The sequence below is a fragment of the Babylonia areolata genome, chromosome 15 (assembly GCF_041734735.1).
Source record: "Babylonia areolata isolate BAREFJ2019XMU chromosome 15, ASM4173473v1, whole genome shotgun sequence".
Taxonomy (NCBI): Eukaryota; Metazoa; Mollusca; class Gastropoda; order Neogastropoda; family Buccinidae; genus Babylonia; species Babylonia areolata.
This window is the reverse complement of record NC_134890.1, coordinates 31,604,720-31,617,969: the sequence shown is the minus strand read 5'-3', so window position 1 is coordinate 31,617,969 and position 13,250 is coordinate 31,604,720. Positions and strand designations below refer to the sequence as shown.

Below are 13,250 nucleotides of genomic sequence, written 5' to 3'. Positions count from 1 at the left end.
ACTGCTGAACCAAATATCTGTGTTCGAATTTGATTATAGGTGGAGAGTGTCTTGCCAAAGTTACCGTCATCCCCTCTCTTTCGGCCGGCGTTGGGATGGTTCCCAAAAGCAAACTAGCTCTCAAGGCTGCAGCACTGAGCCAGCGCAATTTTGCCTCCTAGTTTTTAGAGCCATAATCCGTCACAAAAGACTAAGCTGTAACTGATTTCCCATTGCAACGGAGAAACCATTGATAATACTGCTCTATTTTGCTGTTGGCCCAACTGTAAGTTTGTGCCAATCAGTAGAACATTGATGAACACAGCCAAGTGGCAGCCGAAAGTTACACTGGAAGTTTGATTTCTTGAGTTTACTGTTTAAATTTCTGTCCATCATGCAATGCCCATCACCAAACTTATACATATCACTCTTTACATCAAGAGGCACGGATTCATCAGAACTTGTTTTTCTCTCTCACTGCATTTGTTTCACGCTTTGTTCAACATCGTTCGACCGACTGAGCAAGTAAACTTCAGGACTGGGAAAAACAACAAAACGCACTCTCACACACTATGCGCGCGCGTGCACACCTGCATGATCCTCCCAGGAAATTCCCTCCTTCTCTTACACCCCCCCCCCACCCCCCACATCCACCCACCCATGCACACACACACACACACACACACACACACACACACACACACACTACATATATGCAACCCAAGCTGTCAACGATTTTGCTACCCGAGCTGACAAAAACAACAACAGTAAAACCATCTCCGCTTTAATGCTCTTCTCTTCGGTGTCAGGTGTCAGCAATCAAAGGCTCAGCTGTCAATAACTTGTCTGAAATTGGAAGACACCTTTACTTCCAAAACACGTGTTAGATGTTCGACATAGAGAAGAATTTTGTTTGATGTATCTAAGGTGGCGCTGTGGCAGAATTGGTAAGACGTGGAGACTTGTGATCCAGTGTTCACCAGTGATTAGGGTTCGAGGCCCCGTTCTGGCCATGGTGATGGGTCTTTGGGAAAGGCATACTCCGATCAATTTTCCCCTCTCCACCCGGGTGTGAACAGGTACCTGACTTCTGTGGAGGCTTGCCTTGCCTTGCCTTGCCTTGCTTTGCCTTCCCTTGCTATGCCTTGCCATGCCATACCATGCCTTGCATTGCCTTGCCTTGCCTTGCCTTGCCTTGCCTTGCCTTGCCTTGCCTTGCCATGCATTGCTTTGCCTTGCCTTGCCTTGCCTTGCCTTGCCTTGCCTTGCCTTGCCTTGCCTTGCCTTGCCTTGCCATGCCTTGCCCTGCCTTGCTTTGCCTTGCCTTGCTTTGCCTTGCCTTGCCTTGGTCCTTTACCTCTGTGGGGAATCGTCGGGGCACCGCGATGTTGACTCGTGCACTAGCCTTCTCCACTCTGGACGATGATTGTGTCTCAACAAATGTCAGCCCTGTCCAGTCTTGAAAGTTGTCAGACCATTTCCTTTTTCCTTTGTCTGCCTCTTCTTTTCTTCCCCTCTACCGTTCCTTGGAGGATGACTTTGGCAAGGCCGTTTGATCTTGTGGTATGACCATACCATTTCAATTTCCGTTTCTTCACGATGGTCAGTAGGTCATCGTGTGGCCCCAATATGTTCGAGTGACGGTCTGGCGAACTTGCTCATTGGTGATGTGTTCGAGGTACAAGATGCCCAAGATCTTTCGAGAGCATCTCATTTCCACAGCTTGGATTTTCTTCGGTCGGGGGAAAAGTTAAAACGGCGGAGGGAGAGGATCGGACGCTGTCTGTTTTTGCCGCGGAGTCCTTGACAGAGTGGATATGATTTGACTGCCTGCTTCTTTGCCCGTAAAAGGGTTTTCTTTTTCCTTTGCATGCAGTGTGCATCACTGACTGCATCCAAACTACACCCCCTCCCCGCCTCTCTCTGTCTGTCTGTCTGTTTCTCTATCTACCTATCTCTCAATCCCCCTCCTCCTACTTTCGCTCCTCTCTGCTCATGCTACCGAACCCTGTCTGTCTGTCTGCCTGTCTGTCTGTCTGCATCTACTCCTCCTTCTCTTCCTCCTCTCTCTCTCTCTCTCTCTCTCTCTCTCTCTCTCTCTCTCTCTACGTGCACTCACTGAAAACGAAATACATATGTTTAATGATGGGGGAAAAAAGAGAGCAAGAGTCCAAACCTTTTAGTCTAAACTGGAAATATCATACTTAATTTGTGCTCTGAAATATAAGCACAGACAGACAGACAGACAGACAGACACACACACACACACACACACACACACACACACACACACACACACACACACACAATACAATGACTCGACACTACTATTATCACTACTGCTACTACCACTGCTGATGCTGATGTTGTTCTTGCTTACAACCACTACTATTCCTCCAACTGTTGCTGCTGCTACCACTGTTACTACCACAAACTTTTAATCTCTAATTCTCGCGTCCTGTGATTGATTCTATGGGAGGAGAAGAAGAAGAAGAAGATCACGTTTATCATGATCATCATCACCATTAAAACATATTAAACATGCCGCTGCTGGTTGTTGTTGTTGTTGTTGCTGCTGCTGTTGTAGTTAGTCAGTGTTGTCGTCGTAGTCGTTTGTGTCAAAGTTAATGTGTGACACGATGTCCAGCATGTATATTCTGACGGTTTATTTTTATTTTCTTTTTTTATGGAAGAACAGTTTTATGACTCATAACTCAGAGGTGTGAGATGCGTTAAGAGTAACGTCGCAATGTTCGACTGTCTCTGAAGCATGTTCGTATTCGTCTTTTTCTTCTTCTTCTTTTTCCTTTCTTTTTAAAAAAAAAAATTTAAGATCGACCGGTAGGATGTGAATGTTACTTGCATGCAAAGAGTAAAAATGCTGACCAGAATGTTTCATCTCTATCTCCCTCTTTATCTTATTCACACATGCATGCACAGGCGCACACACACACAAGTACGCACGCACAGAGAGAGAGAGAGAGAGAGAGAGAGAGAGAGAGAGAGAGAGAGAGAGAGAGAGAGTGAGAGAGTGTGTGTGTGAGAGAGAGAGAATCAGAATAATTAATTATCCCCATAAACAGATATTTCATTTCACAGTGGAACAATTTGAAACATCGCAGTGTAACAACTTGTAATTTGGTTCATTTTCAAACACACACATACACGCGCGCATGAGCGCATATGCGAGCATATACACATGCGCGAGCGCACACACAGGGGAACACACACACACACACACACACACACACACACACACACATACAGACACACACGCGCGGTTAAAAAAAAAAAGGGGGGGGGGAGGGGTGGTGGTGAAGGGAAAAAAAAAGAAAACACTGAAAAAACATAAAAGAAGACAAGAACATGAGGTTTGAACATGTCTTAAGCTTCTTTTTTTTTTAAGCGTCGAAATGTCTTGTCAAAGAGGATGACAGAAACTTGGTAGAGAAGTGACACCAAATATTGCTCTTCGTGGCTGCTGTTACCTCCAGTGACGTCCAGCATGGAATGGCGCGCGCTGGTTGGCCTCGTCTGTTTCCCCTCGTGTCATGTCGAGCGCTGATTGGTTGCTCCCTGCTCCGGGGATCCAATAAAAGGGGCCGACACCCAACGGTGGGACAAGCGGCAGGTTTCCTGGCAATACACTCTCATCATGTTTGGATACTTTCTGGTAAGTAGACCCTCTGTTCTCAGCTCGGGGAGAAAAGGACTCCAAAAAATGTTGTATGAGAGTATACGTAGGTCTCAGATTTTCAGTCGGTGGTGCCTTTTTTCCCTTCATATCTTGTTTGTTTGTTGTTGCTTTTCTTCTTCTTCTTTTTTTCTTTTTTTTTTTTTTTAACAATGTGACTTTGTTTTAAAGAACGCTCTTTTAACTGCAAAAGGAAATGTTTTGTGTTTGGATTGTAATTTTTTTGTTAGCAGTGTGACCAACGGTAAAATCAGCGTATCAATTTGAAAACTAGAAATTTGAGACAAAACAAAATACAACAGCATCAAAGGATATCAAACTGAATAAAGATCTTTTAAAAATGATTTACAAGAACTGAGCGGAAAACTGAAGCTGTGTGTCACTGTCAAGACTAGCCAGTTTGAAACGTGAACAGAAAAAAATTGAATTATTTACACGTTTGCAAAAGAAAGGATGTGGTCTTCAAACTTTCAACAGAGCTGATGCATTGCGAGAACATTCATTCTAAACATAAATGTCAGTCAGGCCTGCTAAATGTTAGGACTGTGTTAGCCATTAGATCACAGTTTAAAGAAAATGCCCCTGTGTGTGTGTGTGTGTGTGTGTGTGTGTTTCTCTCTTTCTCTCTCTCTTTCTTTCTCTCTACCTCTTCCACTCTCTCTCTCTCCACCAGTCTCGTTCATTTACCTTTATCATTACTAGTATATAAAATGAAATATTTTGTCCCACTTTGTAATCTAGTTTTCGCAGTTACTACAAAAAAAGTTTTCTTGTCCCATTTTGCTTTGCACGATTGGAAATCGCAACAAAGTGATGTGTGACTTTAGCATTCTGCTGTATACCCCCCTTCAATGGACTATGACCTATATGAATAAACCTCTCTCTCTCTCTCTCTCTCTCTCTCTCTCCATGAGTTTCGTTCTTTTGCTTTTGTTATATTGAATAAATGCAGCTTTTCTTTTTCTGTGTGTGTACTGTGTAGTAGCCACTCTATTTGCAGGCACGAATAGTAAACGCATCGCAATAATTATTTGTATCGCATACAACAGTTGGAGATGAGATTAAAGAACTACCAGTTCTTGCGTTTCAAGCTGAAGTTGGTCACTTGGTGGGTATAAAAAAAAAAAAAAAGAAGAAGAAGAAAAAAAAGTCTGCCAAATATCCTTCAATTCGACAATCTGGCTCAGAATATATTGCCGATGTGGAAGACTTCTTCTTCGTTCGTGGGCTGCAGCTCCCATGTACACGAGTGGGCTTTTACGTGTATGACCGTTTTCACCCCGCCATGTATGCAGGCATACTCCGTTTTCGGGGGTATGGGGAAGACAGCGGGTGTTTTTTCCTGTCATGTTTTTTCGTCGCCTGTCCTAAATTATGAAACCTACTTTTGAACGAGAATTTTCATTCGTTTTGTCATGCAGGCATTGAGAAATGACACGTAGCGTATAATACACACTTCCAATCATGGTTTTGGCTATAAGAATAAACAAATAGATAAATAAATAAAAACGACGGAACCAAGCCATTGTTACGTAAATGCGAACCGACGTTGACAAAAGCCGTCATTTTTATTACTGTTTGTTTTACCTTTGCATGGTTGTGTGTGCCTATAAACGGATAATATTATAGGGATTTACTGATTGGAACAGACTGAATGAAGGCGCCCTTGCAGGCGATTTGTGGACCTGGCAAGGCGGCTGCTGCAACTAGTCTAGCGTCGACTCAATCTAATATATATATATATCAAAATTAAGTACATTAACCCTCAAAATTGAATGGAACGCCACAGAACATGGGTCACAATCGCCGGTGTATACAGGTACGTCCGTGCTCACAATGTCCACAAAGGCTAATATCGCTCCACCAATGCTCGGAAATTTACCTTTGAAATAGGTCCCTTATTTCAAGGATAGCCCACGAAAACAGGGAATTAAATCATCTTGAAGGAATAGGGAACACGTCCAATACTACTACTCTTTACACCCCCAGAACAACAGAAGTATCCGTGTGTGTTGATCAATCAAACACCATGCCCTTTGATCAAACACGTCGTCGTCTGCGTTTCCAGGTGGCGCTTCTTGTGTCTGCTGCGCATGCGCAGTACATAGCGGACTGTCCTCCCGAGAACGTGGAGGTGGCTACCTTCCGCCTGATGACACGTGACTTGCCTCCCTTGTCCATTCCCAATGTGTAAGATGTCTGTTTGCCTACCTGCCTGCTTGTCTGTCTGTCTCTCCCCCCAAAGATAATAATCCAAAAATGTGAACGTTTCCTTAAAACTGTTATAATCTAAAACTCATTGTCTTATTACAAGATTCACAGGGGCCTCAGTCTAAACTGAACAAGATATTTCACATCTCTCTCCCTCTCTTTCTCTCAAGACACCAACCAAACAAAACCAAAAAATAAAAAAATAAAAAAATAAACGAAAGCTTAATTTTTGGAAAATAAATATATCCAACATTTCTCCACCTCAGATTACCCGAGTCATGATCAAGAGAGGCAGTCAATTATTTCAGATATATAACTTCTTCACCATCTGACAATAATTTTCAAGACTGCGGCATGAAGGTATTTTGTCTGGACTACAAATATCAAAGAATACACACTGACTCAGCCTGAGTGAGAGGTGTTTAAATACTGGTAATGAACAGAAATATAGCCTACAGACATTATTGTTATTATTATGATAATTATCATGATGACGTGTGGTGCTGGAACCGCGTGGGAAAATATATGGACAAGAATGTGATGATTGTTATTATTATTATTATTGATACTCTTGACACATAAGCGCTTTGCACAACAGGCTGTCTACCTGGGTAGAGCCGACTTACAGCTGTCTTTTAGGCGCTAATCATCTGTTTTCCTGTGTCATACAGTTGAGCTTCAGACACGCGCGCGCGCTCGTGTACACACAGACACACATGTATATTATAGTGATTTATTCATTATTAGAGAAGTGGATTTTACTGGAAAAATCTGCGAGGCATAACTCTCTCGTCGCCGTGGGATATTTTACGTGCGTTAACTCGGTGTTTTGACGTGTGTGCAGGAACCGCTTGAGGAAGGATGTGGACTACAGTGTGGCTGAGTTGAAGACGGCTCTTGCCGACATCCCAGACTTCAGCGCGAAACTGCTTCTGCCCGACGACTATCTGACCGATCCTTTGTGAGACTTTGTTGTTGTTGTTGGCTCCCCCCCATTCTTTTCAATTTTCAAAAACACAATGCATATACATAAATCCATTCACATATCTTCCCATAAACCTCTTCAAACATCCACCCATTCATAAATATACACATACCCTCCCCCCCCCCCCCCCCCCCCCGGCCCCCCACCCGCGACACCATTACATTTCCCCGCATTACGTTGCATGACTTGACATAACATTGCATAACAATGTTTTCCCCCCCAAATACACTCCTTAAATCTTTACATGGGATCTTAATTAGAAAGGTATACAGCTGAAGATCACTGAAACTCCTGTTGGATAAGACAAAAAGGGTCGTGGAAAAGCTAAAATATCATTAGCATTATTAAAAAAAGAATGTTCTTATATGGTAAATCGTTATTACAAATCATATATTCAATATATAAAAAAAGGCTAGATAAGTTGGTTTGGGTATCAGGAAGCTTATTTTCTTTAGATAACCACAACGACATTTTACTTCACCGGGAAAATGATAATTGGCATAAGAAAAAAAAAAGTGTGCAAACACACTGGAAAAAAAAGTTACCAAGAAAAGAGACATCCTCCCCCTTTTTTTTGACCCTCCATTTTTCGTGGTACTGTGTTGTGGAGCAAGTGTGTGTGTGTGTGTGTGTGTGTGTGTGTGTGTTGATAAACATTTATGTACAAAATTTGTATTCTCGTGTGACCCCCCCACCCCCACCCCCGCACCCACTTGTTTTATGTATGCAAACGAGTTCTTCTCAGACTCAACAAATTCGTTGAACTCGCAGTTTTGCAGAGGACACTTTAACGCTGACAAAGGATTCTTAAAACACTTATTGAATGACTGATGCAAAACGTTTTGATAAATCTAGTTAACTGCCCTTCTGATGTGGTTGTATTCTGGTAATTCAACCCTTCATAAGGTCATCTTGTAGTAGCTGTCTTCAATTTTACGTGCTTACACTCTTTAGTAAAGTTATTTAAATTGTGTGTGTGTGTGTGTGTGTAGTGTGGAGAGATGCTGCCCCAAGGTCGAGTACAACTGCACCCACGTGGACATTGAGCTCCGCTACGTCAAGTACAGGGACGGCATCTGCTGGATCGTCTGGCCTCTCGACTTCTTCGTCTACACTCGCTGCACGTCAGTCCTCAAGTCTTGTCTGTCCCCCTGCCTCTCCTGTGGCGTTGTGACTCGGGACAATTGTCTGATTGCTCTGTGCAAACTGTGTGTGTGTGTGTGTGTGTGTGTGTGTGTCCCGTCTCACACTGTCGCTTTGCCTGCCTGCCTGTCCTACCTGTTTTGGTGATCTATACGTTTGCTTGCCGTGCCTTTCCTAGAAGGTCTATTGATCCATTTGTCTTCGTCTTGTGTGTCAGAGGATCTGTATGACTGTCCGTTGGTCTCTCCATGACCCTCCTCTCTCAATGCAACACATGTAAAAAATTTAAAAAAAAACAACACACAAACAAATCTTATTTTCTTCTACTCTTATGTCATTTCTCCAGTCATTTGAGCTCTGTTAGCGTGAGGATGGAGGCACCGTTCCCACCCAACTTCCCCTTTCCCCCTCTCACAATACCTCTCTCTTTCAAGTGACAAAATCACGCACAACCGAAAATGAACTAGACAGATAGGAAGGCAGACAGATAGATAGGCAGAACCACATAGAGGCCAGCCTTATCTGAGATCAATGTGAACTATTCTACAGAAATTAGGAAGATTTCACAAACAACGTTCAAAACATGTAACTGTCAAGAGCGATGAAACCAGGTCATCTCATTCTGGAAGACAATAATTAGTGTGGGCATGTTCGCATGGAGAGTGAGATATGTATGTATGTATATATATATATATATATATATATATAGAGAGAGAGAGAGAGAGAGAGAGAGAGAGAGAGAGAGAGAGAGAAATTCCTTGTTCTGTTTTGCCTGTGTGTGTGTGTGTTCAGGTGTGTACGCGTGTCTTACAGACATTGTTAAGGCTTCATTGACAATATTAATATGGAATCTGATTCTAGCCACCTAAACCACCTTAACATGGAATCTGATTCTACCTACCCATTTAATATTGAATCTGATAGTACCCACCCAAAACCACCTTTCACCACCACCACCACTTAATGTCCGTCTGTCCAGATGCTGCACCTGCATGCTCAACGACAAGTGCCCGGTGGTGGGCCGCTGCGTGGAAACCAACTACGTCACCATCAAGGTCATCGCCTACTGCTTCCACATCATGTACTCGGACAGGTTCCAGAAGCTGGCCATCCGCATCCCCACGTCCTGCGAGTGCGCCGCCAGCTGCCCCGTGCCCCAGAACTACTTCTACAAGAAGCAGAAGTCTCTCTGGTAATCACTGCCGCGCCAGGAGGGGAACCCACTGAACGACTACTGCTACTACTGCTGCTGCTGTACAGGCTTCCGCCACCACTACTGCTACTACTACTACTACCACCACCACTGATGCCAGACTCTTGAAGAAACGTCGGAGGCGATGCTTAATTCTCTGATGGGAGCATTAAGACTGTATCTGTGTGATCTTTTAATTAATTAACGAACTGTGAGCTACAACCGCACTGATTTGGCCAGAAATGCTTGACTTAATCCAGGAGAGGGTGGCAATTGTTACAAAAGAACAGTGTGGCAATTGTTACAAAAAACAGCAAAAAGGAATAAAACCTTACATTGAAACAGAATAACAAACTGAACATCTTGCGTTTTCCCCCATTTAGTTTAACATCTCAGTGACCAGTTTAATTCAGGCTAACTGTTGGTGATGATTGTGACTTTTTGAAACTGAAACACAGCAGTAGACATCCACAAAGTGGAAATAAAGAGATCTGACATGTCTCCGCGAATCTGGCTCTTTTGTTGGTTTGTCTGTTCACGTGCCACCCTTCATGTATCCTTCACACAAAGATACAGATACAGACACTCACTGTTGACTTATTACTCTTCCTGTATTCTTTACATACACACGCATACGTTCATATCACTGTCAATATACATCCCTATCTCTCTCTCTCTCTCCCTCTCAAGTGTGTGTGTGTGTGTGTGTGTGTGTGTGTGTGTGGTGCTTCCTTCTGAAGGGAGGGAGGACTTTAAACTGCAGTGTACACATGTGTGAGCTCTGAGCGTGAATATAAAGAATGACCGTGTTAAGATTGTAAGGTAATACTTCAGGAGGGTGGAGGAATCCTCATGCCGAAAGCGCAAGCACATGAGCACACAACATAACATAATGGATGAGTTCAACGATGCAAAAATACATCGATCAATCCAAAGATCAACCAATCAAACAAATCAATCGGTGAATCGGCTGACTGCCTCACACACAGACCTGAACACCATGAAACGGAGAAGCATAAGAGAGAGAAGAGAGAGAGAGAGAGAGAGAGAGAGAGAGAGAGCCAGAGAGAGAGAGAGAGAGAGAGAGAGAGAGAGAGAGAGAGAGAGAGAGAGAGCCAGAGAGAGAGAGAGAGAATGAGAGAGAGAGAGAGAGAGAGAGAGAGAGAGAGAGAGAAAAAACAAAAATAATTATCGTCTGTATTTGATGAACAAAATCAAAATCAACGAACCCAGCTCTAAATTCAGATAAAAAAAAAAAATCAAAAAAAAAACATCCATATTTCAAATGCACACGGAAATTGTGTGACGGAAAAAAGATTTAACCACAGACAGATTTTCTTACAGACTTCTCACACATGAAATGAAAGGAGACCAGAAAAAAGGCCGTTGTGGAAAAAGCAGCATTTATTACAAGAAAAACAGCTTCAGTCCTTTTTTTTTTTTTTTTTTGGTGAAAGACAGTTGTTTTGCACACGAAATGAAACGTCAAGTAAACATCGGTTTGTTATGTCTGCCACAATGTTCGTCTGAAATACAATGTCACCAGAAGACTTCAGAAATCTGTTATCGTTACAGAAAATGCTGATTAAAGAATCTTTTTCTCTCCATTTTTGTTTTTATTTTTGTAAACTGATCTCTGGAGAAAAAATACAGTCTAATTGTGTTTTTGCCACCCTGGCTTGGTTTTATGCCATTCTCTACCTTAAAAAAATAATAATGAAGTGAAAAATAAAAAAATAAAATAAAAAGACGAACATTTCAAAGTGGAGCTCTGAACTGGATGAGAATCGTAATGCCCCACATGGTATCAGGGCTAGTAGGCTGCCTTAACCTTCTTAGCAGAAAGCATTAATCAAACTTGCTTTAGCGTTATCATTATTCTTCTCTCTCTCTGTCTACACTAATTTCGAAAATTAAGGAAACATCTTAACGATAAACAAACTTTGCGCTGCTAAGATCCCTCAAGCAACCTAGCCACTGGTCCTTGGTCCTTAGACCATACCTTAGACCATACCTATAGACGCACTTTTTTTCTCAGTCTCTGAAGGCTCCCGGAGGTGTGACATTTTGACATTGTTGCTTATAACCCAGTCGATCGCACATGGACATAATTTATCAGGACTGCCCCAATTGCTGGATAGAAAAAGAATCCAACCGTGATTAACACAAGCCAATACTGAGATCCCATCTCTATAATATCTGTTTAGTCCCTTGAAGAGATCGTGCTGCATCTGGTCTCTGGAACTGAGGCCGACAGGACAGGACAAGACAAGAGAAGAAGATACCCCTGTATATCTAATTCCGGGAGATGAGATGGATATATTGGAGTATGTAAGACCGTATAGCACAAGACAGTGCGATACAACACAAGACTAAAGACCTCCCTACATCTGAACTTGGGAACCGAGACTGACACTGCAATACAACACAATACAAGACGAGTTTAAAGTCTCTTTCTGTCTCTCTTTATATATATATATATATATATATATATATATATATATATATATATATATATATATATATATATATATATATATATATTGATAGATAGATAGATAGATAATGTCCCTGGATGAGAGGCAAAAGATCTGGAGCATGTGAAGGACGAGCTTGACGATGTCCTAGTAATGCCACAACACAGCATAAGCGAAAACATGCCAAGACAATACAATGAAGCACAGCAGAATACAAAACAAATTCAGACAAGGCCATGCAACGCAAGACAAAAACAACATTCAAAGCAATACAAGACAGTACAAACATACACACACACATTATGTATCTGTATTCAGACAAGGCCATGCAACGCAAGACAAAAACAACATTCAAAGCAATACAAGACAGTACAAACATACACACACACATTATGTATCTGTATCTAGATTCCCGGGAGCTGAGGCCGACAATACAGCACAAGACAAGACAAGACAAGACAAGAGACAATACCAAGACCCCCTGCATCTCGTCTCGGGAAGAGATACCCACAAGACAGGGCAATTCAACACAAGAACCAATAAAAAGACTCGAGTCCTGAGGCCGACAATACAATACAATACAGTAGGATACAATACCAAGACCCCACCCCCCTCCCGCTCCTCCCTATCTCTCTCTCTCTCTCTCTCTCCACACACACACACACACACACACACACACACACACACACACACAAAGTCCCTGGAGCTGAGACCAACAACAACAACAACAAAACGATAACCCAGCACAAACCACAATACTAATACAAGACAACAAACAACACGTTAGGAAAATCAAAACAAAAACAAAACCCAATGACGGTGTGATCTTCTATCTAGTCCCCCTTGATGACGAGGCTGAGGACCTGCAGCAGCTGCATGAAGAGCATGACGATGTCCAGATAGAGCTGAATGGACGCAAGAATATATTCCTCTTCAGACAGCGCGTATTTCCGTCCCCCGATCAGCACCTGGGTGTCGTACACTATGTACTGCACACACACACACACACACACACACACACACACACACACACGTGATCATATACACACGTCCGTATGTAAACACACACACACTCTCTCTCACTCACTCATCCACACACACACAAACACGTGATCATATACACACGTCCGTACGTAAACACACACACTCTCTCTCACTCACTCATCCACACACACACACGTACATACACACACATATATATGTTTATGCTTCATTGTGTCTTAAGGATTTATGACAGTAAAAAGTATTCTATTCTATTCCATTCACACGTGATTATATACACACGTCCGTACGTAAAAACACACACTCTCTCTCACTCACTCATCCACACACACACACACACACACACGTGATTATATACACGCGTCCGTATGTAAACACACACACTCTCTCTCACACACTCATCCACACACACACACACACACACACACGTGATTATATACACGCGTCCGTACGTAAATACACACACTCTCTCTCACTCACTCATTAACACACCATTACACACACACACACGTGATTATATACGCACGTCCGTACGTAAACACACACACTCTCCCTCACTCACTCATC

General features: G+C 42.6%; 1 protein-coding gene across 1 annotated transcript; it reads left to right on the top strand.

Moving 5' to 3' along the window:
- Window positions 1-3,567: 3,567 nt before the first annotated feature.
- Window positions 3,568-9,705, top strand: LOC143290266 (uncharacterized). The gene is made up of 5 exons (XM_076599606.1): window positions 3,568-3,652; window positions 5,742-5,863; window positions 6,729-6,845; window positions 7,862-7,993; window positions 8,992-9,705. The coding sequence occupies exons 1-5, from the start codon at window positions 3,635-3,637 to the stop codon at window positions 9,206-9,208; spliced, it is 606 nt and encodes a 201-aa protein (XP_076455721.1). The 5' UTR covers window positions 3,568-3,634; the 3' UTR covers window positions 9,209-9,705.
- Window positions 9,706-13,250: the final 3,545 nt, after the last annotated feature.

Excerpts from the sequence above, each read along its gene's own strand:
- LOC143290266 (XM_076599606.1), top strand. Across the intron at positions 5,864-6,728 it reads CCCTTGTCCATTCCCAATGT|GAACCGCTTGAGGAAGGATG; the intron begins GTAAGATGTCTG and ends ACGTGTGTGCAG. Across the intron at positions 6,846-7,861 it reads GACTATCTGACCGATCCTTT|TGTGGAGAGATGCTGCCCCA; the intron begins GTGAGACTTTGT and ends GTGTGTGTGTAG.